Source organism: Triplophysa rosa, linkage group LG16, assembly GCF_024868665.1.
Source record: "Triplophysa rosa linkage group LG16, Trosa_1v2, whole genome shotgun sequence".
In the NCBI taxonomy this organism is placed as follows: Eukaryota; Metazoa; Chordata; class Actinopteri; order Cypriniformes; family Nemacheilidae; genus Triplophysa; species Triplophysa rosa.
In genome coordinates, this window is record NC_079905.1 from 7,249,783 (window position 1) to 7,275,959 (window position 26,177).

At 41.4% G+C, this 26,177-nt stretch overlaps 1 protein-coding gene across 2 annotated transcripts; it reads right to left on the bottom strand.

Moving 5' to 3' along the window:
• Positions 1-3,895: 3,895 nt before the first annotated feature.
• Positions 3,896-15,931, bottom strand: prdm1b (PR domain containing 1b, with ZNF domain). Of its 2 annotated transcripts, XM_057355731.1 has the most exons (7): positions 15,782-15,931; positions 14,766-15,060; positions 11,760-11,879; positions 9,978-10,227; positions 6,686-7,557; positions 6,473-6,601; positions 3,896-5,496 (listed from the first exon to the last, which is right to left on the bottom strand). In XM_057355731.1, the coding sequence occupies exons 1-7, from the start codon at positions 15,790-15,792 to the stop codon at positions 4,966-4,968; spliced, it is 2,208 nt and encodes a 735-aa protein (XP_057211714.1). In that variant the 5' UTR covers positions 15,793-15,931; the 3' UTR covers positions 3,896-4,965. The 2 variants fall into 2 exon arrangements, with proteins under 2 accessions (XP_057211714.1, XP_057211715.1); XM_057355732.1 differs by lacking the exons at positions 11,760-11,879; positions 14,766-15,060; positions 15,782-15,931 and adding an exon at positions 10,487-10,589.
• Positions 15,932-26,177: the final 10,246 nt, after the last annotated feature.

The following is a 26,177-nucleotide window of genomic DNA, read 5'->3' on the forward strand; positions in this document are numbered from 1 at the left end:
ATTAAGTATGAAACTCATTTTTGAGTACACTCACATCTTGCTAGTCGCTATCCACCGTGTGGCTCGCGCCGAAAATAATTTCAACCAGAAGATGGCGCCCGCTGTCCTTCCGGCGTACTCAATGTCAAAATTCCACTCCATCTATTTTATTTACTCATTCAAATAGAGTGTATTTGTAAACTTCATGAGTATGTTTTGTACGTCTGTAACGAGAAAAGCAGAACAATATTGCTCATTTGACAAGACAGGGCATGTCCAGACCTTTAAAAATAGATTAGGCCTATATGGCAAATTTCATGTAAGATTCTAACTTCATGGTCCAGTTATCATGAGTTCAGTGATGTGCTTTTTTGTTACACCATAGGTGACTGACATTCTAAACCAATGATGTATAATGGTAGCATTCATAAAAGGGTAATAAAAATTCCACTTAAATGGAAAATTGTTATATTTTGTTGGAGCTGTTGGAATGGGCTACTTGGCCTGTCAATACGAACTTATCAAATATAGCCTACCAAAAGTGAAAATATTTTCTCTATTAAATCAACATTCAATTTTGCGCCTCCATACTCTTAATGTATTTTAACAATTGTCTCAGTTGTTTCTATTTCTCCTAAGCAATTTTAGGCAAAACATCTGAGACTAAGTTTAAACTTAAATGAAACTCCATCAAATCTCCACAGTAAATATCTCCACAGTAAATATTTGTTTATTTGTCTTAACGTACATTTTTATTTTAGGTTAATTAGTGATGGCATTACAGTGCCGTGCAAGGCTTAGGTTTTCTAATACAGCCGTCTAGAAATTAGATTTATGCAAGCAGCAGGTGCACCTGAACATGTGCCACCTACAATGCCTCATTAATATCTGTCAACCTCATGCTTTGATTTATGGTGAGGCACCACATTTATCATGGGTTTGGCTTCCAGTGAACCTGCTGAATGTCAATTCACTTAAACTGCTTTAAACGTATCCTTTAAATGTAATGTAAATGATTACAGCAATAAAATTCAATAAAATTCAAATTACAATGCACAAGTTTATGGAGAAGGTTTGTCACCTTTTAATAAAGTAGTAAAACAAAAGCACACAAAGTGGGTGCTCGGGCAAGATAACTTTTTAAAGCTTCGGGACACCAAAGCTCCAAAAATATGGATAATGTAATATCAGATTTTCACATGGAACATCAGACCTCTGGCTAAAGTCCAAATTGAGGAGTGATTGTGAAAGTGGCAGGCCTGGTACATTACTTGTGTTTTGCATGTGGAGGAAAAACAGAAACAGAAAGGTTTACAATGATTGTAAAGTTGAGACATTGTAGTGTCATAACAGGACTCAAAGCACAGAAATCCTGCATGTGCATTTGAGTGTTTATACTCTGTGGTTATTTTACAAATATGATCAGATTACACATTGATAATCCTAATACCATTTAAACGAAAAAGAATGTAGAAACACTGTCAGTCACTCTACCCTTTCAATGTTACAAATCAAGATACACAGTAAGGGCATGCACAGTTATCTGGAATTCAGTGACGGATCTTAAAGGGATAGTTCACCCAAAAATGATTTATGATTTATTCACCCCTCTGTAATTCTTCATTCAAATAGTGGATTAGATTTACTTGTCTTTTCTGTCACCAAACCACATGTATGCCTTAAGGACACTTATATAGCACAAGACACATGGGCCCGGTTTCACAGACACAGTTTAGCTTTAACCAGGAAAATGCCTTAGTTAGATTAAGATATTTATGTCGCTTTTATAAAAATGCCTTAGAAAAATACATTACTGGTGTGCATCTCGAGACAAAACAATGGCACTTATATATTTTAAGATATTTCTGGGCAAGTTATAATCATTTAAGACAGGTGACACATTCATTTTAGTCTGGGACTAGTCTTAAGCCTTGTCTGTGAAACCGGGCCATGGAGTATGTAACTTGTATTTTGTACTTGTAACCATTATTGTATGTAACACTTTTGTGTCCTTCTATTCACCCCCAATGTAACCAGAAAACCCAAAACAACATTTTAAAAAACAACATTTGGTTCTGGGGACTTGAATGACGAGGGTGAATAAATAAAGACAAAATTATCATCTTGGGGTGAATTGTCTCTTTAAACTGGGTATTAAGGATGTGCCAGTGATACATTTGAAGCCTTGAAACTATTTATAGCAAAATAATGTGAATAAAGTGAACACTTAATAGGGCAAATGTGAATCAATTTGTAATGTGATCATCTTTTTATTGCACATACTGTAAGTGTGGAAAAGGGTTTTGAGTGGAAGTTGGCGAAAGGAAAAGAAAAGTGCAATGTAGTGTTACGTGTGTATTTGACTAAAAAGACACATGTGTATTATCCACATTTGGTTTCCACAAACCAAAATGATTGCTTTATGATTTAACAGCGCTTATTGACTCAAATGTTACCTGGACACAAATCAAAGGCCATCTAAAAAACCTTCAAAGGAATTCCACACTTTTTAAAAGCTTACCAAGATAGAAGCGATAAGGCAGAGATGAGTTTATGTTTCCTTGCCCCGAATTGCATGCAACTAATCTTTGAATGTGACTTTTCTGTAAGTCTTTAATTCATTGGAAAGGTAGCGCACGGTTCTACTTTCAATTCTTTTGTAGTGATATAATTACAGCTCACCAAATGGGTTATGAATAAGACAACAGAACAACGTTTGGCTAAAAGTCTAGTAATGTTACATAAAAGGAAGTTATTTTAACTTAATTATCAATTGCAGACTTTTAGTTGAAAAACTTGTTTTGTGCTTTGTAAAACTATAATGTTTTGCCACTTAAAGGAATAGCTCATCTTCAAAACAAAATTTTTCATAATTTACTCACCCTGTTGTCATTTTAAACCTGCATGACTTTCTTTATTCCACAGAACACAAAAGAAGATGTTTTGAAAAACAAGGAAAAAGTAGTTGATAGGTTTTGTGTTCACAGTTTAGTTTGTCTGTTTTACTTGGAATTTGCTTTTCTTTTACTGTATATCTACCTAATGCAATATTTTTTATTATTAAAAGTTTGGTTTTATAATTTAAACTGCATTAGTCAGCTCTGGCTTTAGGCAGGAACTAAGGTTTTGCGCTTCAGAGAATCACTTCCTAGCAATTACTGAACGCATAATGTTTAAATCTACACAGGAAGGCAATGCATGTCACAGTCACACACTCAATACATGTCATTTACAGCAAGTCAGTTTCCACTCTTTCTTTTTCTGTGGTATGTTTTCACATGCTTCTGTCACCTTTCGGCCATAAAGGGCCTCTTGCAACTTCTAAGGTGTATTCAAAGCGGTGGTTTGACATGCTGTTAACGACAGATGTCTACACCGCATACTCTCTCTTTTTATCTCTTGCCTGTAGTCTCTTGCTCTCTCTCGCTCTCTCTCTCTCTACCCGGAGGTGTGTGGGACTCCCCCGTCATGTGCGTGTGTTTTGAGGGAAGGTTGTGATAAAAGGAAACACATAGGTACTCCGAGAGAACATGAGCCATTTCTTACTGTAAGTGCCTTATCTCGTTTTACTAACATGCATGTGTTCATCATGCCACACTTTACTTTCTCATGTCTGAGAAAATATTTCACAGATGAAACTGAATTTGACAAAACTTAATTCATGCTAAGTGTAGATAAACGTGTTTATGTCCAAATGAACAACAGCGTTTCATGTGACGGTGGGCATTTCTGTGCCCGCCTTAGCCAATGAGTAACAATTTCAGTTCCTCTACTTTCTAGAAATGCGACCACAGAGGCCTGCTTCGTGTGGGACTTTCAAAAGAACAAGTCTGATGGGTGTTGTATGAGTGTGTGGGTGTCAAAACTTCATTCTATTGATGCAGTGAGGTCATCAACACCATAGCAGAGAGTTCGAGAAGTAACGTTTAATGTGCTACATTATAAAAGTTTGTCAAAAATAGGTTCTCACATATAAAGTGTCAACATCTTTTAGACGGAGTCAACGATAAACTAACATAACAAAACAAAAACTGTACAGAGAAAGAACCGTGTTTATAGAGCAGCCTGTTATGGTCAAGAATCATCCAGCAATTGGATCTAGTTCCTGCTTTTCCAGTGCTGACATCAAATAAATTAAAAGAGCATACAATATGAAGCTATCAATTACATTTCTTTTTGACTGAGGTACTGTTGTGTCTGTAGTTTGTAAAGATTTATTGCAATCTTCATCCTAAATTATTCAGTTATAATCCAGCTACATTGATTGGGATATTTTCATAGTGCTAAAAATACTCGTTCGGATTAAAGAAACAACAGTAAACATTGGTAGACACAAAAGAGTATCAAAATATACTAAAACAAAATAATATTTCTTTTAAATATTAAATAAAAAGTGAGGCAAGTTCTTAAAAAAATGGGTTCAAAAGCAACAATTTTTGAAAACAAAACTTTTGAGTCAACACACTGGTTCACATCAACAGACAGAACCATGCACACATACTCAATTTACACTTGGCATTGATGGGGAAAATATCTGGTCCGTTGGGACCCTCACATACTGTCCATAATGGGATCGATGCATTATTCCTGAGAATCCCAATTTTAAACAGGAAGATGTTCCAAAGAACGTACGAATCAGTAAGCCAAACATACAAAAGTATACAAATACAAAACTTGATCAAATTTGATATTGTGCTTGACAAGAAAACTTCAACAATAATAAGTTAAGACAAACACACATAAACAGATGTTTACAGATGTATGAAAGACACTATAATCACATCTTCATTCTAAAACAGAGTGTAGAAGTTCAACGACTTCACACATTCCTCAAGTCTTTGGAAACACTATTTGTTTGGTGCGGCTCTCATTGGCTTGGTTTACTCGTCCTCTCTCAGATTCTTACCCCTTTGGCTTTTTGGTGTCTCCTAGGGAATGCCCTGTGCATAGATAGCAATTGGCTGAAAAGCTATATTTCTCCCACATCTACTCCTCCTCAGTCTTAACAGAAGACCGATGGTTGAAGTGTACTACACTGGCTCTCTCCTGGTGATGCCCCACAGCGGTCACCCCTCGTGGCGCCGCTGCGAATCCTTTGAGGACCCCATAGTCCTCCTTCCCTTCACCACTTTCCAAACTTCTGGCCAGCCATTTTTCCAAAGCGGCATCCACCTCACTTTCTCCAGCGGTCTCAGGCAGGGCCTCAGCCTCGTGACTGGCATCGAACTGCTCCACCAGCTCTGCCCCACGTCTCAGCTGTGGGATTTCGGGACTGGAGGCCGTACAGCAGCCCGAGCGCTGATGAAGATGCAGGGAGAAGAGATGGATGAAGCCTCTGGAGCAGGCCTGGCAGCAGTGGGGTCGGTCGCGAGAGCTGTGCAGCCGTCGGTGGAGTTTGAGGTGGATGTATTGGGTGAATTTCACCCCACACAGCTTGCACTGATAGGGCTTTTCGCCAGAGTGCAGACGCAGGTGGGTCTTCAGGTTACTAGTGCTGCTGAAGCGTTTGTGACACACCTGTGGAGAATCAAAAGAGAAGATTGTATATTTCAGTAAAACAATACAAATGCATCTTCTTCTTATTAAAAGAGCAATGTGGAGATTTTAGCGGCATCTAGCGGTGAGGTTGCGAATTGCAACCAACGGCTCACTCCACCCCCTCCCTTTCGAAGCACTACGGCGGCTCTCACAGAACTAAGATGTCGTCACATTTTCGCTTCTTTGTCGAAAGAGATAACGTATTTACGAAACGCGCTCTGTAGAGCAGTTTGTCTGTTTATGGCGAATTCCATTCAAGGGAACCCGCAGTGTATGAACATAGAAATAGCTCATTCTAAGGTAATAAAAACACAACGCTTCATTATGTAAAGTCTTTATACACCTCTGAAGACATAGTTATGTACAGTATATTATATTGCATTTCTGTCAGTAGATCCTCCTAAATATTACACACAAAGCACCTTTCAGTCGTGACACAGTCATGTGTTGTATTCGGTGTGATGTAATCATTATGGCATACCTATATTGTTAAGTGATACTAAAATACGTAAACACTTCAAGTTGTACACGTTTACACAAGCATGTTTCAATGTGGACAAGGAAAACATCTCAAAAACTGTGTTGGCAGCGCACATTTTGAAACTTGTGTATATACCCTCAAAGGATAACAAGAAACAGAGACGACGTCTTTAATAATTGCCTTGTTGTCACTTTGGTATGTAGACAGAGAGCCAGACGTGTTTTTACATTAAAGCACTGTTTTCTTTTCAGTGGTCAAGATGAATGAATAGCACAGGCTGACGCCACTGTCACACCCTTTTTAGTTACTGTTCAACAAAGCACGTCTCTTAAAGGAAACAGGAGTGACGAGGTGAAGGTTCTACGGGCGATAAGCAATGTTGTAGGTGTGCGTCATTGTGTTTAAAGGGTACAGCTGTCATGCTATCGCTTGTCTTTTTACAGATTTTTTTTACAGCAAAGGAACACATTTTACCTGGCACTCGTGTGGTTTCTCTCCTGTGTGGACCAGGTGATGTTTCTGGAGATGGGCTAACTGGGTAAAGCTCTTTTTACACAAGTTACACTGGAATGGCCTTTCGCCACTGTGGACCCTCAAGTGCACCTTAAACATAAATTCATACACTTTAGTCAGATTCAAGACAAACACTATAACGAATGAACAAGAACAAGATTCAACAAGACTTACTTTGAGGTTGGATAGCTGTCCGAATGTTTTCATACAGACGTTGCATTCATATTTGATTTTCCCATTTTGTTTCTTGAGTGGGTACGGGAGAGATTTGTACCCAGGGGCCGATGGAGAGGGGGAGGACGTGGGTGATGCGCTCCTGGGCGATGACACGCTGAGGTTTATGGCCTCCTCGCATTTTGAAAGAGGCTTCAGCGAGGTCTGCTGGGGGGAGTGCTTCGGCTGAGGGGAGAGTTCAGGAGTTGCCGGAGCTCCTTGCGGTGGTGTGTTTGGGATTCTCTCCTTCAGACCTCCATGAAGTGGGGTGGGATAGGGCAAAGTAACAGGTAGCAGGCCAGGTTGGGGTATGGAGGAATAGGGTAAGCCATCAGTACCCAAAAAGCTATTGTACCCTTTCGAGGGCAACACGGAGGGGAAGGGTGGGGAATATGGAGGCAGAAGCAAACGGGGATAATGCGGGTTGTACGGTGATAAAAGGTGATAGGGAGCATGCAGAGGTCTCGGTGAGGGCAAGGAAGGGTGTGAGATCAAACCCTCCCGATGACGATAGAGGCCATGTAGGTGGAGATCATGTGGTGGGGAGAGTGTTGGGTACGGATGAGCGCTCTTGTTCAGCTCCTTTTGACTTAGATGTGGAGAATGCACAAGCCCTGGTGGAACTGCTTTGAGGATCTTTGCGCTGCAATCTATGATTTGCTCGTCTGGCGTGTCGGGTGGCGTGTCCCTTTCAATAACCTCGACGTCAATCTTTTCGTCCACCTCATCGTCCTCTCCCTCGCTCTGAAGTTTGTACGGGCTGGGGGGTTGTTTCGGGTAGTACTGAGGTAGTGGCTGCTTGTGATACTCGTACGCGATATCCGGCATGTGCTCTGAAAAATAGGGACAGAGAGAATAAAATGTCATAACATTGCAAAGTGTGAAGTAGTTTCAATCGATGAGAAACCATTAACCTTTGCGTGACACAAACTATACGTTTTGTGTGTGACACAAACTATACGTTTCGTTGTTTGGACCACATTTTACTTGATTTTTTTTATCGCAAATCGAATCTGCCTGTAAGTCTGTCATACACCTACTCATAACCTTCCCCCTCAGAAACTCACTTATGGTAAATGGCAGGTCTTTCTGTTTAAAGCTGACAGGCAGAAGATATGAAGACTAGTTTCTGTTTGACATACAGATAGTACTGTTTTCACGTAGCACCTAGATTACAACCGTGTGGGTGTTTGGAGTGTGGGTGTGGGTATGTTTATGAGGCGGAGGGGCATGTGTATGTATGGGAAGAAAGGAGCCTCCAGTGACGACTGAACTTCTCACTCAGAAACTGCTCTGAGTCACCCGAACAGCAGATGTCTTCGGCCATGTGAAAAAATCTGACGACGCCACTGTTACCGACTGTTATACAGGGAATTGAGATAAGGTCCGATTATTACTCTCCTTTCGCTATAGAGATTGTAAAAAGAAAGCCACAACAGCTAGGCACTTTCAGGAACCTTTGCTGTGACTCAGACAAAACCTGCCGTTTCATGGAGAGAGCTAAGATGCACCAATGTGTCACATCAGAGTGGGAAGATTACACAAACATATTATTACCCCTGTGGTCAAAGCTTGGTTCCTCAAACATGGTGTGAACCAATTTGATGTGCCATTTACAGGCATCGGCTAGTTAGGCATTTCCTACCATGATATTTGAAGAACAGCGACTCTAAGAAAAAATGTTACTTTTATCAGGAGGAGCTAGTCTTACAATCAATTATATATTATATCTGTCTCACCTCACGATGGTTTTGTAATTCTTATTGTTTAAAACGTATTGTTTATTTTTAGCATATAGATGATATAGAACTTGACAGAATAAAAAAAAAGCTTCACGGTGTAAGGTTTCCTACTGAGGGAAATTTGACAATAAGGTGTAATTGTTAAGTGAAAGCATCACTAAGACGTCTCGAGACCTGTGCGTGTGTGTCAACATGACTCAGGTAATTGTCCTTATATAACAATAGCCAACAGAAATGCACGTACAGAACGCAAAGACGCACACAAGTCGGAGGAATGAATGAGACAGGAAATAGCACAGTGTCACTGTGAGATTGAATCAATGTGATAAAAAAACAAGATGACTCCATACGCAGCTCTATCCAGACAGTCAACTGCATGTCATACACACACAGACGGACGCACACATGCACGCACACGCACATGCACACACACACACGCACACACACACATGCACACACACGCAGTCACAAACATGTACCCACATCCCCCCTACACATTCATACACAAACAGTTTCATTTACAGTCACTTTCATTGCTTGGGAACCCTTAGAGTGTCTAATGATCATTGTTGATCATAACATACAGTATATATACTGTACACACACACACACACACACACACACACACACGCACGCACACACACACACACTGCGATATATATGTTTAACAAAACACAATGTACAACTAGTATATAACTGCTTTAAGCTGTATTTTCCAGAAGATCCAACAGATTCAAGATTAAACCATTTTAAGATCGACATCAGGAACTGAGGTTGACCCAAAACTCAATGATCTTCAGATAACGCCATTAAAGCAATTCACTGTTCCTTCACAGAAATTAACTGATTCGTGGAAAGATAACAGCCGCAGATTCAGATCACACTCCAATGAGTGTACACAGGAGGGGCAAAATACAAAGGTAGTTAAGGTGACTAATACCATTGTCTCAAAAAAGAAAAAGAGAGAGCGGTTAAAAGAGAGTGAAAGAGAAATTTCATGAGAAAAGAAGATATGCTGGTGGAAGACAAAGAAGACAGCCAACATGGTATAATGTTTTCATTATTAGGATATATATCGTAATGTGATAAATAATAATCATCATTATGATATATAACAATGTGAAATTATAAATAAACAACTATTTGTGTCTATTTACTGAACGCATCAATCAATAGTATCTACTCAGCTTACTTATTACTGTGTTTGTAACTTTTACCTAAAATAAACAAAAAATATGAATTTTGTTGAAATAATCTGATAACGTTTCAATAATAAATGTAAGTATAACAGTACATTTTAAATTTTAGTTAACTGAAATTTACAGTGAAAAGTGACGGGAAGAGAGGGGGAAGAGAGATGGTGTTAGAAGGACAACACATAAGAACATAAACACAAATCGCTTTCCACCACTCCATCCAAGCATTCCCAAACATCTCACCATCTACAAAATAACTCCTCATTCCATCCCAATACCAAATAATGTGGGATAATCCCAGAACAGGTGACTCACTTGGCTTCAGGCTGACTGGTTGCTCTGGCCGGCCGCACAGTCTCTGGGAGAACTCAGGACTGTACCAAACCAGCAGTTCTTCTTTCGGCTCCACCGGCTGGATGGTGTAGAAGAAGATTTCCTGGCCGTTCTGACAGGCCACCAGGTTCTGTTCGGCCAGCGAGCGTGCTGGGTTGACGTACCGCATCCAGTTACTACGCTGCACATCGTAGCCATCAATGAAGTGGTGTAGCTGGCCACCACTGTAAATCTAAATGGAGAGAAAGAGAAATAACATTTACGCACTTCTTATTTGATCAGCAGATGTCAGAATTAACAGTAATAAATTCAGCTGAAATATTAAAAGGGTTTGTTATATATATAAAAAACCCTTTTAATATTTCAATATATATACAATATATACAAATATATATATTTCATACATATATATATATATATATATATATATATATACAGTATAAAATTTAGTGACGCCCAGTTTCAGAAAGTTGTTATAAATGATTTTTCACCTCTGCCATGAACAGAACGCTCTTCCAACAGCTGTTCAAATCAACTCCTCTCTGTCTTCTTGCTTGTGAAAGTGTGTATGTGTGTGTGGCTTGTACCGAATCAGATGTGTGAGTAACTCTGTGTCAGTGATGTCAGCCTTTATAAAGCGGCAGACACGAAACCTTTTACACATGCTGCCTGTCACACGCTTACTCTCCCGCCCCCTTTCTCCACTTTCTAGCTCTTGTTTGTATGTGGGGGAATTCACTGCTTTGACTTGCCAGGGCATGTATAGGTCCACTATCTAAAACGCACTGTTACACCCTTGAAGACTCGTATACAAACACACTTTCACCCTCATTGACAACCTCCCAAGATTCATCTACCTGCATTTAAGTCATGTGACATCTGAAGCATTATCGGTTCAATGCCAACAGGAAGTCTATATGGATTTACAGGAAACAGAGAAAGGAAGGGACTCAGAGGAAAACCCACCGTGACACACACACAATTGCATGTACCTACGGCGAGCAAGCGCTTGCAAACACGCGTGTGCTGCCACACGTGCACACCCACACACATAAACAAAAACACACACAATATCTAGCGACCTTGGCAAGGAGATAAAAAGGACTGAAGTTCATTTAGATGCGTGCTGATATGACAGCAGAAATGTAACGGCTTACAAGCATGCACCACGACAGAAAAGAAAGTGATGTGCGTGTCAATCTTCGCCTGTCTGCGCAGGAATCTGACTTCTCTAAAATCTGGCCGCAAACCAAAGCCTTGCGCTATCGTTTGTGTTTTTTTGAGAGGGTTTTGCAATGCGTATGCTCAGTCACTTCTGCTGAGTAAACCGTAGTATGAGAGCAAAGCAAAAGTCTACAACAAACAGGATAACGTCTCTCAGGGCTTCCTCTGTATTTTCCAAAAAGCTTGACTTCTCAGCCAGTGAAGTAAAAAAAAGTCTTGTTTAGCATGGGGTCTTATGTGGATGTGTATATTTATTTATTGTTAATGTTAATGGTTAATGCCGATTCTAAGAGCGCCCCCTCAAAAAATTCCAAAGAACTCATTTACAATGGCAAATAAAGCTTCTGAGGTAAACATGAAAGAAAACCGGTTGACATGGAAAAGTGAACGTGTACTGGTATTATTTTAAGCATGAATTAATGTACTTCCTGCTTGTTTCCATTTAATTTCTTTGGAAAGTCATTCATGGCCGGTCTGACAACTTTGCTCTCATAAGAAGGATTGTCCCTCATAGATTACATCAGCAATGAAATCACTTACCCTCCAAAAGTATTTCCTGTTGGACTGAGGGGGCACGTTGTCTTTGGTGTAGATGACGCCTTGTAAGGGCCCAAATCGTGTACCCTGAGGTATGTACTCTTTGCTGAACACACCAATCACCTGTGGGAGTAAACAGTGACACATGTCAACCAACGGTGTCCACTTAAACAGGAAGTGCATTTTGTGAGATTAGTGAGGCACGGCTGGTTGGAGACTACCAACAGGTAACCCGAGGTAATGCTCTTTGCGGGTTAATGAGTTAAGGGACGTAAACGTTCCCTGCTCTACTTGGAACCAGATCTCGAAAGAAACGGGTGCCCTCTGTTACCCTTGATTCCCATGACCCTGCTGGCCAAACGTTGTGTAGTATTGACAAATTTACTACAATTATGATGGAGGAGGAGGGAGCGTGCAGGGATAAAAAGACAAAAAAGCACAGAAAAACAGAAGAATTAGTGGATGGAGCAGGTGGTCAACTCTCGATGCTCAAGCAGAAAACATGGCTATAATCTATAGGTCAATATAGGTCACCTTGTGGCTTGGGGGTCAGCCACTACTTGCATTTAGTTTTTTAGCCCATAAATGTAATCGGGCCTATTTTAGGGCTACGACTGAAAAGTCCACTTAAAGTCCCATTTCAACAACTTTTTATTGGTTAAAACTAGACTTAGTAGCCTAGGATGAAATGCTATGTAACAAGTAGTAGATAAAGTGATAAAGGATAAAAAGGGACGGTCGGTGGCTGGAGATGAGAGCTGCTGTGACAGTGGAATTGTGTGTTGCTAGTGTTGCGTGACTAATTGGTTGGTCTTGAGTGATTAACCGCTTACAGAGTGTTTATTGAGTAAGAGAGGGGAAGAGGAATCAATGTCACCCGTTGACAAAACCAACGCAACGATGCCACCCCAGGCTCCATCTAAACATGAACCCCACCTCACCAACCCCCCAAGCTGTCCAAGGATCTTCAGGAGCCTCAGTCCAAACGAAAGTTAATCAGTCAAGCTTAACCTACTTCCCTTGGCTTCTAGAAGTGTATGTCCTTCCCCGTCACAGATAACCCCATCTGCCACGTGCTCCCCTTTAACCCTAACATATATTAGGGTTAGGGTCTATATATATATATATTTAGAATAAAAATGTATATAGTATTTTATAAAGTACCGTATGTAGTATTTTTTAATAGAATAATAGTTCTGTACATACAATTTCACTTTCTTTTCTTCTCTAAATTGCAGTGTCATTTATTTACTGTCATTGCTCTCTAAAAACGCATTACAACAGCTATAAGTATTTACAAGTATAGAAACTTTGGAATGTGTACGCATGTATCACAGAAACTACGCGGCTTATGACTAGCAGCCTAGTCACAACCGAGACTAGCCTTCCAATGTCCCAAAATTCTTCCTTCCCCCCTTCTTTCTTCCAATAAAAAAGTTTGCCGGATTCTGGGGCCCTCCAGGAACTGACACACTCAAAGGATGTGGGTTTTCCTGTCTATTACTTAAGCCATTAAGAGCGTAAGAGCAAAGCTTTTCAGAGAATCAGCAGCGTGGATGGGACGCACGAGGAATAGCTTTGCTCAGAAATGGGAAGTGTGTAATTCATCTTGTATTAGCCTATTTCTCAATTTCAGCCAGCGTTCTGATTAAGAAAAAGCCACTGTTGATAGTTTAAGTGGGTTACAATGAACGTGAATGTATCAATGTATTTTTGACATGTCCCTTCACAACAGGAAGTTTGTTTTTGCATTCAAGGGCATTGTTGTTTTTAGGTCCGTCTGAGAAAAAAGTGGGGCATGCGTGGGAAAAGATGAGCGAATGAACAGGAACAAAAAAAAAGACAGAAAAAAAAGAGGAAGAGAAAAGGCTAGTCCGCTCGGTCTGCAAGATATAGCCGTCTGTGCAAATCATTCATAAATCTGTTATTTTAAATATTGATAAACTGATATCAGCAGTTCATCAAAAAAAAAATAGTTTTCATAGAAATGTGTTATTTATAAACGCACTGTGAAAAAGTCTCGAGTAAATGTGCAAAAAAATGCTTTGGTTCAGTTGTCTGAATCTTGGCACATTTAGTTTCACATGCAAAATAAAAGAGTGTGCATATGTGGAAGTCAGCATCCTCTCTAAGCTGATGACCGCAATTTCACACCTTCAGCATGATAAATTATAAAAAAAGAGCAGAAGAGTGTAAAAGAGGAACTGACTTTCACCTGTGAAGGGAAATTGGATCATGCACAGGACAGAACAGAATAGCATAAAGTGCATGAAACATGAGGTGGGGCATTTCAGAAACCACAGGAAGCAGTGAAGAATGACACAGTTAAATGTATGTGTGTGAACAAGAGAAAAAGAAAATAAAACAAAGAGGAAAAAAGTAACCTTAATTCGTTCTACCCCCAAAACAATGTGAGGTATTTAACAACTTGGACTTTTATACAAGTGTATACACACACACAAACAAACCAAAATACATGGACAAACAGACAAAGCTCTCCCACAATGTGTGCCCGAGTAAGTAAGAGTGAGTGTGTGCATTTCAGAGAGATAAAGGAGTGAGAGAGAAAAAGAGTTAATTGTGATTAGGCTGTTTGGGGCCATTAAACCTGACGGGCCCTTTTATCACCCCGACATGGAAATGACTGTGTCATCGCCACACTGACCTACTGAACCACACCTTATGTGAGCCTCACAGCAGCATAACATTGTGTACAAGAAGTTTTTGATTTATTTTGGTTTACTTTGATTGAACAAACCCACCTAATGAAAGGATATTTAAACTAATCTAGTCTGTGGACAAAACAAAAAGGTACATGTCCAAAAAAATGGAGGTGTCCTGGTACTCTTTTGTTATGAATTGAATCCGAAAAACTCCCCTCCAGTAAGTAAACTGTTTCACAAGCTGGTTTGGGTAACAAGTGTCTGTTAAATGATGACTAACCATTTAAAGAACATCTGTTGCAATAATGGAGCTGGAAATGTAACAGGAGAGGGATGAAAACTGTACCTGGTTGTCTGCACTGTACTGAAAGGTGAGATTCCGAGGTATGGAGGTCATGGCCCTCGGCAGACCAAAGCTGGGTTCGGACGCTTGGTCGTGGACAATATAGGTGCAGTTCAGGGCGAAGTTTACCTCCCTCCAGTTGTTCATGTCTTGCAAAGATGTCTCCAACTTCATTTTGTTTCGATCAATCTCGGTCTTTCTTCTCAATTTATCTTTTCGTCTTGTGTCTTTCTGTTGTTTGGTATATTCTCCTTTGGTTTGTGTTGCTTTGGTTGTCTGGTATTTGTTAATCAAAGATCTTAAAAAGACACACAAAATATATATTTAGGCATACACATTTTCACTCGGTTCTAAAACGTACTAAACACAACAAGTACGTAATAAACTAACTCTTGTATTTTCAGCAAGCACTGTGGGTTAGTACGAGACATAAATACACTGAAAGGTGAAAGACTTCCTCTCAAGAAATAAACAGACACTTAAATAATCACACTGGGTTACACCGAACCGCAGTAATGCGGTGTCAAATATAATTCATATCAAACTATTTAATGCACTTGATTATAAATCATTTTAAAATAAAAGTAAAAAATAGCCTCATACAAGCATTATATTACTAAGGCAAAGAAATGGAAGATGTATGAATGTGTACATACAAACAAGCATTGTCGTTGCCATGGCAATAAAATGGGTGGTATACGAGATTGAAATACAATACACTTAAAATATCACAAGTTATTGTCATTTTAACCAATTGCCTACTTATTCCCAACAAAAATCTATGAAAGTTTAAGTGAACCATCATAGCTTGCCAATGTCGAGTTAATGAACTAGAGCCATTCACAAAATCCTAGAACTTTATCCAATTATCCCACAATCAACAACATTGACACAAGTCAGTCTCACTGCTACAGAGTAAAAGAGCTACAGACATCTTTCCCTCAACACTGGATGTCAAAATCATTCGCTTTCTATCCATAAACCCAAAATAAACAATCCATGAAAAAGTCTGAACTCACTTGACATTCATTGAGCTGTTCCATCCTCGGTATCTTTGGTTAGGTCATGGCTGCTTCACTGCTTCCCGTTCACTCTGTCATCCTCTTCGGTTTACATAAAGTCCAAACAACCTTTCAACAGAAAATCTCTTCTGATCTTTGAGACACTCCTCTCAGTTCACCACTGTTACCTAAACTGACCACGCTGAGCTGTTTTAGACTTTTGAGCATCACAGACTAACCAATCAGCATCTGCCTTCAATCATGTGACTTTCAGGATTAGTCAGAAGTGATCCAATTGGGACACTGGAAGCGTTCTAACCACAGCAAACCAAACGTATGCATCAACACCTCCGGCAGACAAAGGATGTCCTTAGACAATCTGAATGGAGTAAAAATGGAGTAAAAAACAGATGGTTGGATCATTGCAAAACACACCAATGGACTTTTGCTTGGATGGGCTCTTAATGAGCAATCTGGTGTCAACCCAATTACACATCCCCCCCACCCTCACACGCTGCGAGCACCTCTGTGACCTAGATCTAGACCCGGCCGGGAGTGTGATACTTTGTTTTGACCAGTAGTGGAAGAGATTGAGACAGGAATCAAAGCAGGTCAAACTGGGAAGTTCTCAGACACCTGTACTGTGAACACATACTGTGAGTCCTGACGTGAACAATGCAGTCCTTATAAATGCTTTAACTTTTACACAAAACAAAACTTGTATTGTTTATGAATAACTGCTGGAAAAAAAAATATGAAATCTTGTCGATTAGGATATAAAAAATATAAAATATATAACTTTGAATAAAAGGAGTTTCTCTAAAAATCTCATTTTAAATTGCCAAAATATAAAAGTATTGATACAGCAGAAAATATTTATACTTTAACCACTGCTACATAAATTAAATTGAAAGGGTGCATTACTATAACGAGTTCATTCCAGCTTTTGGGTGCATGTCTGAATGTAAATATTCACATGAGTGAAGTGAAAGAACTGCTTCAAGTTGAGAATTTTGGAGGAAATTTTTCCTTCTCCTATTACCCTCTTTATATGGAGCTTGGATTGATGGAATTTTTTCTACTGAATTTTTGCTTGTAAAATGCAAGGCTGCTCCTTTTAATTGTAATATATAATTCTAATTTACTTTTAAAACAACAACTTGTAAAACAGACCATCAGCACCATGTGCATTTACATCAACAAATATCATATCTCAATTTGTTCATGTAATTCCAACCCTTCTCCACCCATGCATTGAAACGGTCAGTAAATTGGCTGCCATATGGCGCTCGTGGCCATCTGCGAGACGCCTGTGGCCGCATGGCGTAAGTGTGCCTCTCTTTTCACTGGGCTAATTTCTCTAATTTGCAGACAGTCTGGGCTGCGGCTCAGAGCAGATCAACCCGGGCGACGCTCTATTTGCACTTTTACAGGGGAGGGTTGACACGAACGGGGATGGGGGGGGTGGTTGATGACTGTGTTGGCGAAAAGTGAGGTAGATAGTCAGAAGAAAGAACAAGTGTAACAAGCTAGACAGGCTGTGCGTAATTATACACTTCAACAAAGAACATGTTGCGTGCTGCTTTGAGTGACAGTCTACTGTATGTCTACATAGAGATCAAAGTCAGGAAAATGACAGGTCTCGCATATTTCAGATTCATGCAGAATACTGTAGCAGAAAGCAAAATACAGAAATCACACTATATGGCAGTGTGAATTTCAATGTTTTGGCCAACAAATAATCTATTAAAATTGAATAAACTGGTACTTAAGTCATTTATTAATTGACCTTTTCCTGAACGAATGTTTTGGTGTGTGCATTTCTATCTAAATATCTACAGTAAAAATATTATTAAATTCTCAAAATATATTTGAATCTAAAAGCAATCTCTCTCTGTCTCTTTCTCTCTCTCCACCTCCCGTGACCGTCTCCATTCTGAAAAGCATGTAAACATTTATCCAAAGAGCTAAGCAGACTAAAACAATGTGAAGACATGTCAGTGTAACATTTAAAATACCCAAGAAAGTAACAACAGATTAAAGGAAGTACAGTTACATACATTGAGAGTGATACTGGTGTTCTTTCATTGTTTTTGGTATTACTGCATGTACAGTATTATATATCTGCATATGATTGGATCACAGGATCCATGCCAAGTGACATTCAGTGCATGAGACTCAAAAAGCCCCCGAGTCACAGGAAGACCCCTTAAATTCCAAGAGCCTGTGCTTCTTACATACCCACCCATCATTTATAAAGATTTCTTAGTTTTTTATATTTTAGCTAATTTTTGATATTCATTCAGTCCGTAATAAGACGGTAACTCTCATTTTTAACATTTAAACCCATTTCACAATTCTGGCATATTTCCCACTTCGAAATTAGCAGTGAACAAAAATGAAACCTAATTACAAAACACTAATGATAATAGGCCCAAAGCATTAAATAGAAACTAACATGTGATCTTCTCTTTCTCCTCGTGCTCACTTCTGTGTTTTCCTCCATGGTAGTAAACAGACACACAGCATTTCTCAAGGGAACAGGATTAATATTTATTTACGCATTGTCTTCTTTACAACTTACAAACCCCCTCCCTGGCAACAGCACCACCCACTGAAAACACGGTTGGCCAGCAGTTTAAGATCCGTGTCAACGGGCAGTTCAAACACACTGTTTACCATCTCCGCTTGGCTTAAGTCACGCGCACATCCCTCTAAACACAGATAATCCGCCTTCTAGAATGCTAAACACATATGATTACATTATTCACTCTCTGCTCCTCTGTTTTTGCCGCATGCCGCTCTATTGTTTTTCCACTGTGATGTTGACATGTTTTTGAGGAATTTCCCTACTTGCATGGAAAGATAAGGTGCATTGTCAAGATGACGCTGACATAATCGAGAGAAGAAAGGGGTTCAGTGAGCAATGTGCACTTACCGTCAAACGCTAGCATGCCCTAACATGCAAATAGATTGTGTAAGGAAACCAAAATTTGAGTTTGATGATGAGTTTTATAATCATTAATACACATTGGTAATTTAAGTTGCGTCTTTAGTCAGTTGATTCAAAGTCATGTTGGCCTGACTGATCATCATGTGGTGTGGGTTTAAAATGTTAATAAAAGTTTGGTTTCACCAATAAGTTGACAATATCACATTGATGTCACATGATGTTGTACTCAATATAAGCACGGTGAGATGTATGACATAGGTTTCATGATAAGTGGTCAAGTCATCAGTGTTACTATGGCAACAGCCATCACTGAAAAATATTTGGCAAGACTGACCAATTAGAAATAAAGTACACATAAAAAGTGATTATTTCTCAACCCCCCAAAAAAGTTTGCTAGTTCAGGTCTGTGGTTTTACATATGAGAGCTTATTCACAGGGTTAACAGCCCTCACTACATACCTTCTTAAAATCTCACTCGTGTGTATGTGCTGGTTAGTGTTAGAAATAAACAAAACAATTAGCCTAAGTTCTCAGACGCTATTTGTGTTTCTAGCAATTCATTATGCAAACATCTATAAAGAAACTGAACTGGGTAACATGCAAACACAATCTTAATTTTTACATCATCCTCTCGTATTTTCTTCATTCCCAAGCGGCCTGCGTGTCAGACCTTGGAATTTATATCTACTGCATTTTCTCAAGGGCTGGTAAACAAACAACATGATCCGTCTTGTGAGTCAAAACCTCAATCTGTTTCATGGCATCATGTCCTCTTCCTGATCTCTTCCTCTTTCTTTGTTCTAATTTAATTTTCTTAAGTCTACGAGTCGCCCCCGAGGCTGGATTTGATTGGTCTGTGCCAGGTAAGGAAGCAGGGGATGGGCATCTGCCATTGGAGGAGAAAGTAATGATGCAAAATGAAGGAAACATCTGGATGAAAGAGGAAAACAGACACTTCCATGGAAATGATAATGCAACTCCTTCCCAAACTGGATTAAATGAAAAAATTTAAACAATGTGCATCATCTACAAGAATAGGCAGGATGAAAATCTTGGCCAAACATGTGAAGAGTTTGGTTCCAAAATGCGATAAACGCCATTAAAAAAAAAAAAAGTTTCCGCCCAAATCAGTATTGTATCAGGTCGGTATTGAAAAGTCACTTTTTAATTTACGCAAAATGCGATATCCGCCGTGTTATAGACCAATTTGGAGTCGACGTCACGGTTACATCACTGCCAGCTGCGCGCATAGTGGTGGTAGAAAAACAGTGGAAACAAAGCAGCAATGAATGAAATGTAGGAGACAATTCCTTCAAAAATGTGTTTTTGTGTTATTGAATGTCAGAATAGGAATGGCAAAAATTATGGTGTTATTTCCTATGGAATACCGTCGTTGAATATGACATTTTAAGATAAACAAGCCATTAAAGCAACAGCCTGGACTGAAGAAATTATCCGGAATACTCGTTTCTCTGTGTTTATTTTATTTCAGGTAAGGTTTTCTATACTGTATATCACACACAAATGCAAAATAAATTATGTAACGTGATCAAGATGCTTTCTGCCACCAGTTCGGCTCCGCCCACAGAATCGCGTCACACTGTTTGCAAACAAAAAATTGGTCTATACGCCAGTCTCACTTCTCTGCAGAATGCGATATATCCGCTCAACCAATCACAGCACACCATTCCACGCATTGTAAACAGTAATGGCGGCGCTCTGAATATGGTCGGCTCCTAGTATCCCTGATCTACTTTGTACTTTGTGTTCAACAAACAAACACAACAATGAATAATTTTGACGGCATTGATGAACCTGTGCTGGTTTGTGCGGTGGGGAAGAAACGTAAGTCATCGAAATCTAATTATTTACGTGAGGAGATTAAGAAGACGAGGCACTAATTTATAGCATTAAAAAGATGACCCGTTGAATTCACTTTAGGAGCGATGACCGATTGAATGCATTTTTAGTCCAGTGCCTGTATGTAAGATTAGTATTGTATTGAGTTCAGAGGCTGTCATATGTGGATCAACTCTCTTTGTTGTGTATTTTCAACAGTTTCAATATGACAGATAAATTGTATATTGATTCAATGGATTTATTGCATTTTGGAAAAAAAGATCAGTTTTTATAATAAATCTTTTAAAATCAAAATCTGGATTTGAATTTTTCATGTTACTAGAACCTAAAGATGCTATGTGAAACTTTGAAACAGAAAATATTGGTTTTCATCTTGCCACTTTCTTTGTAAAGAAAACACATTTTTACTCAAATTAATCAAAATGGATTTATAGCGTTTTGGAACCAAACTCTTCATGTGCACGTTTACATTTTAAAACAAATAATTTTTATTTTTAGAGTATATGCCATACAGGTTTTATTTGGCTTGCAGAACATGCGTGTTTCCTTCTACTATCAAGCCAAATAAAACGTTTAATAATGTATAGGCCTAATTAAACATCTCTCACTCTTTCACACTTTAACACACACCTAAAAATGGCAGGGGAGGGTGCAAATCTGAAGACAGTCAAGCAAAGGTCCTGAACAAATCTGCTGCAGAGTTCACACCTTCGACTAAAAAGCGAGAAAGAGGAAGTGTATTCATATGATCTTATCTCGATCATCTACCCTCGCTTGATAATGCTTGAAATAACTACACAAAGTCTTAGCATATCGGCTACTATCAGGCATGTTATATCCATCTGTGCCCTGGACTGCGACTGAGTTAGTGGTTTGAGTTTCTCTGCATTTTATATAGGCCTAAATATATATGGTCTCGTAGCCAATAAATATATTTGGAAATACCCCTCTCCTCCTGCTTGTATACTTTATGGCAGTGTATGCAATAACAAGAGCTATGTTTCATTAGTAATCGCTCTTAACTTGACTAACTTAAACCTCACCTGACCCCATCAGCTCTTCACATGACTCCAAATTTCATCTACAGTGCATGATGCTTATTTGTTTGCATTGTTTGAAAAAATCAAGATGGCTGTGTCTGAAACCGCTCCCTATCTCCTATATAGTGCACTGTATTGGGTGTCCACAATTTTGTAGTGGTGTCCGAGTGACTTCTTCATTCCCTACATTCGTTCACTCTTTTTTTATCCACAATGCACTCTGATTTTGATTGCAAATTCGTTGTATACTCGCTCACTCACTATTTCCCATGATACAACATGCGACGGCCGCTTGATTAGAATCAGCTGGAGGAGAGCGACCATTAATGCCACGAATGCACGTTTATACACTTGTGTTTGTTCTTGTTGACAGTTATTTTCATGTTTTTGAGAATAAACAGATTAAACGAATGTTATGGACAGTGGTGCCTTATTTTAAATAATTTTATTAAACGTAATAAACGTTAAAGTAAATAAACGTGGCTATGGCAGAGGGGGTGTGGTTCAGTGAAGTCTGCAGCGGGAGAGAGAGTGAGGAGACGAGCGGTGAGTGAGTGGAGCTCGCGCAAATGACGAACACCCGTGTCTTGTTCCAGTAAATGGCATGGGGAGGCTTAAATACCAACGAGGCAGCACTGGTAGGGGAGAGAGACGTGGCTACGACTGGCAGAGTGAAGCGGAGCGGAGGCAGCATTGAGACTACCGCGTGGAACCTAAGAGAAAAGGACTTAACAGTGATTACTGTGTGTTTATGCGCAGAGAGCGCTAGAAAGGACATTGTGTTAATAAACTTACCTGCCAGTGGTAGCTGATCCCCGATTCCAGCCTCTTCCTTCCTGTGTGTATTTACGAACTTGCTACAGTGGTGCCGAAACCCGGGAGAAGGAAGGAAGCAGGAGTGCCGCGGCCAGTGGGCCAAATCCGTCAAGCTCGCCGTTTGCGGAAGTGATTTCATCACTCGCGGTCCTCCACCAAGAACAACATCGGGCCCTTCTGCAGCTGCGGGAGGACCAGGATAGTCCTCCGGGCCCAGCAAGAGGACCACGAGATGTTCCGGAGCTGGATGCACCGGGAGGTTCAGACGGGGGTCTCCTGGATCTCTATGAGCAGGCGGCCGAGACCAGTGAATGGCAGAGGGATCAGAGGGCCCTACGGCTGCTTCCCCTGCTCTCCGGCGAAGCACAGGTGGCGGCGCAACAACTGCCCCTGGAGAATCTCCTGGTGTATGCTAAGCTGAAGAAAGCCATCCTGCAGCGGGTCGGCCGGAGCCCTGAGCAACACCGCCAGCGATTTCGGTCGTTGGGGTTGGCGGAAACCGGCCGACCATACCAAATTACCAAATTACTGGGGCTACTTTGTGCGGATGTCTCTTGGGGGAAGAAGAAGCAAGGTAGGGGAGGTTGCGTGCACGCGGGCAGTACGGAACCGGATCCGTCGGGGCCTGACTCTGGGGAAGCACGCGAAATTGAGAGGCTAATCCTCTCGGATCGCGATGACTTCCCCCTGGAGCAGGCCCAGGATGCGACGCTGACGGTTCAGCCCACACGCCCCCTCTCCTACCCTTATTTTGCTATAAGAAATAATCGGTTATATCGAGTGACCCAAGACACTCAGACAAAGGAAGATATAACCCAGTTGTTGATTCCAAAGAGCCGTCGGGAAATGCTTTTCCAGGCGGCACATAATAATCCGATGGCAGGACATTTAGGACAGGGCAATACACTAAGTCGCCTCATGGCCCGATTCTTTTGGCTGGGCATTCACGACAACGTGCGCAGGTGGTGCGCGTCTTGACGGGAATGTCCAATGACCAAGGCATGGCGTTCATGTCACGTACGCTACGCGAACTATACGAATTACTGGGCATTAAATCGATTCATAACCAGCGTCTTATACCCACAGACGGACGGGCTGGTGGAACGGTTTAATCGCACGTTAAAAACCATGATTCGTAAGTTCGTTCACGAGGACGCCAAGAATTGGGATAAGTGGTTGGAGCCCCTCTTATTCACGGTACGAGAGGTCCCCAAGCCTCCACGGGGTTTCCCCCCTTCGAGCTTCTTTATGGGCGTCAACCCCGAGGGGTTCTAGACGTCCTCAAGGAAACGTGGGAGGACGGGCCGTCTCCGAGTAAGAATGAAATTCAGTATGTCCTGGACCTGAGAGCAAAACTCCATACACTGGGGCGGCTATCCTTGGAGAATTTGCTACAGGCCCAGGACAAGCAAAGCCGTCTGTATAACCGGGCTTCCAACCTGAGAAAGTTCACGCCGGGAGAGAAAGTGCTTGTATTGCTCCCGACATCCTACTCCAAATTACTTGCAAAGTGGCAAGGACCCTTCGAGATCACACGGCAAGTTGGCGATCTCGATTATGAGGTCGTCCGGACTCGATTATGAGGTCGTCCGGTGCACGTCAAATATACCACCTCAACCTCCTGAAAAAATGGAGCGAGGAGGAGGCAGTGATGCTGGCGACGGTGGTGTCCGCAGAGGAGGATCTCGGGCCAGAGGCAAATGCTAAAACGCAATCACTTGCCCTGGCCCCGGGGGGAGACCACCTCTCACCCTCACAGCTCACTGACCTGGCCCACCTGCAAGCGGAATTTGCCGACGTGTTTTCTCCCCTTCCTGGCCGATCTTATACAGCACCATATCGAAACCGAACCTGGGGTAGTGGTGCGTAGTAGACCCTACCGCTTACCTGAACACAAGAAAAAGGTGGTTCAGGCAGAATTAGAGGCAATGTTAGATTTGGGGGTAATAGAAGAGTCCAGCAGCGACTGGGTGAGCCCGATAGTTTTGGTACCCAAAACCGACGGCTCGGTTAGGTTCTGCGTGGACTAGCGCAAAGTCAATGCAGTGTCGAAATTCGACGCTTACCCAATGCCACGGGTCAACGAATTGTTGGACCGGCTGGGCTCTGCTCATTTTTATTCGACACTGGACTTAACAAAAGGGTACTGGCAGATCCCCCTATCACCAGTATCCAAAGAAAAAACAGCCTTCACCACGCAGTTCGGATTACACCAATTCGTGACTCTTCCGTTCGGATTGTTTGGATCTCCGGCCACCTTCCAGCATCTCATGGACCGTATCCTCCGACCCCATGCGACGTATGCCGCTGCCTATCTTGATGATATTATTATCCATAGCAACGATTGGCAGCGGCATATGGAGCATCTGAAAGCGGTCCTGAGGTTGCTGAGGGAGGCCGGGCTCACGGCTAATCCGAAGACGTGTGCGATTGGGCGGGTGGAGGTCAAGTATCTGGGCTTCCACTTAGGTCACAGGCGGGTGCGTCCCCAAATTAATAAGACTGCAGCGATTGCAGCCTGCCCGAGGCCTAAGACCAAAAAGGAGGTGAGACAGTTCCTGGGGTTGGCGGGATATTATAGACGGTTTGCACCTAAATATTCGGAGCTCACCAACCCGCTGACTGATCTCACTAAAAAGGAAGCGCCAGATCCGTTCCAGTGGACGGAGCGGTGCCAGCAGGCCTTTACCCAAGTGAAGGCTGCTCTGTGCGGCAGGCCGCTCCTACACTCTCCTAACTTTTCTCTCCCTTTTATTCTGCAGACCGACGCGTCGGACAGAGGGCTGGGTGCAGTCCTGTCCCAGGTGGTGGAGGGTGAGGAACGGCCAGTGCTGTACCTTAGCCGCAAGCTCTCGAAGAGGGAAGCTAGGTACAGCACCATAGAAAAAGAATGTTTGGCCATCAGGTGGGCTGTCCTCACCCTCAGATATTACCTCCTGGGGCGGGAACCCTCTGTTCGGACCATGCTCCCCTCCAGTGGCTCCACCGCATGAAAGATACCAACGCGCGGATCACCCGTTGGTATCTCGCTCTACAACCTTTCAAGTTCAAGGTGATCCACAGGCCAGGTGCACAGATGGCCGACTTCCTCTCCAGGCAAGGGGGGGGGGGGCTGCAGGTCGGATGGCTCCCCGGCCTGAGTCAGGCGGTGGGGGTATGTGGCAGAGGGGGCGTGGTTCAGCGAAGTCTGCAGCGGGACTTAACAGTGATTACTGTGTGTTTATGCGAAAGAAGCGCAGAGAGCGCTAGAAAGGACATTGTGTTAATAAACTTACCTGCCAGTGGTAGCTGATCCCCGATTCCAGCCTCTTCCTTCCTGTGTGTATTTACGAACTTGCTACAGTGGCAAACAGTTGTTTTGTTCTCTTTATTAAAAACTAGTGAACTTTACCATTTTATTAAGCAATCCATGAAGCCACACAGGTGTAATACGTATAACTGTTATGTCAAATGTCCGCGACAGTACTGTCAGACACAGGTTATATTACGTCAGTGTCCGAAATCATTCACTCATTTTCATTCACTTCTTCCCCATATAGTGGACTCAAATGTCATTCGCTATATAGGGAATAGTGAAGGAGTGAGTAAGGGAGCGGTTTCAAACACAGCAGATGTATTATTGACTTCGCTTGCATGTGCTGACAGTGCCCAGTGAACAATGCAACCTTGCAAGGGCAAAACATTTGCACATTAATACAATTCACCCAAAAATCATAATTTACTCACCCTCATGTTATTCCAAACC

Coding starts and splice junctions, on each gene's coding strand:
- prdm1b (XM_057355731.1), bottom strand. Junction 11,880..14,765: donor AGTACAGTGCAGACAACCAG/GTACAGTTTTCA, acceptor TTACTCCCACAG/GTGATTGGTGTGTTCAGCAA. Junction 7,558..9,977: donor ACCAGTCAGCCTGAAGCCAA/GTGAGTCACCTG, acceptor CCTATTTTTCAG/AGCACATGCCGGATATCGCG.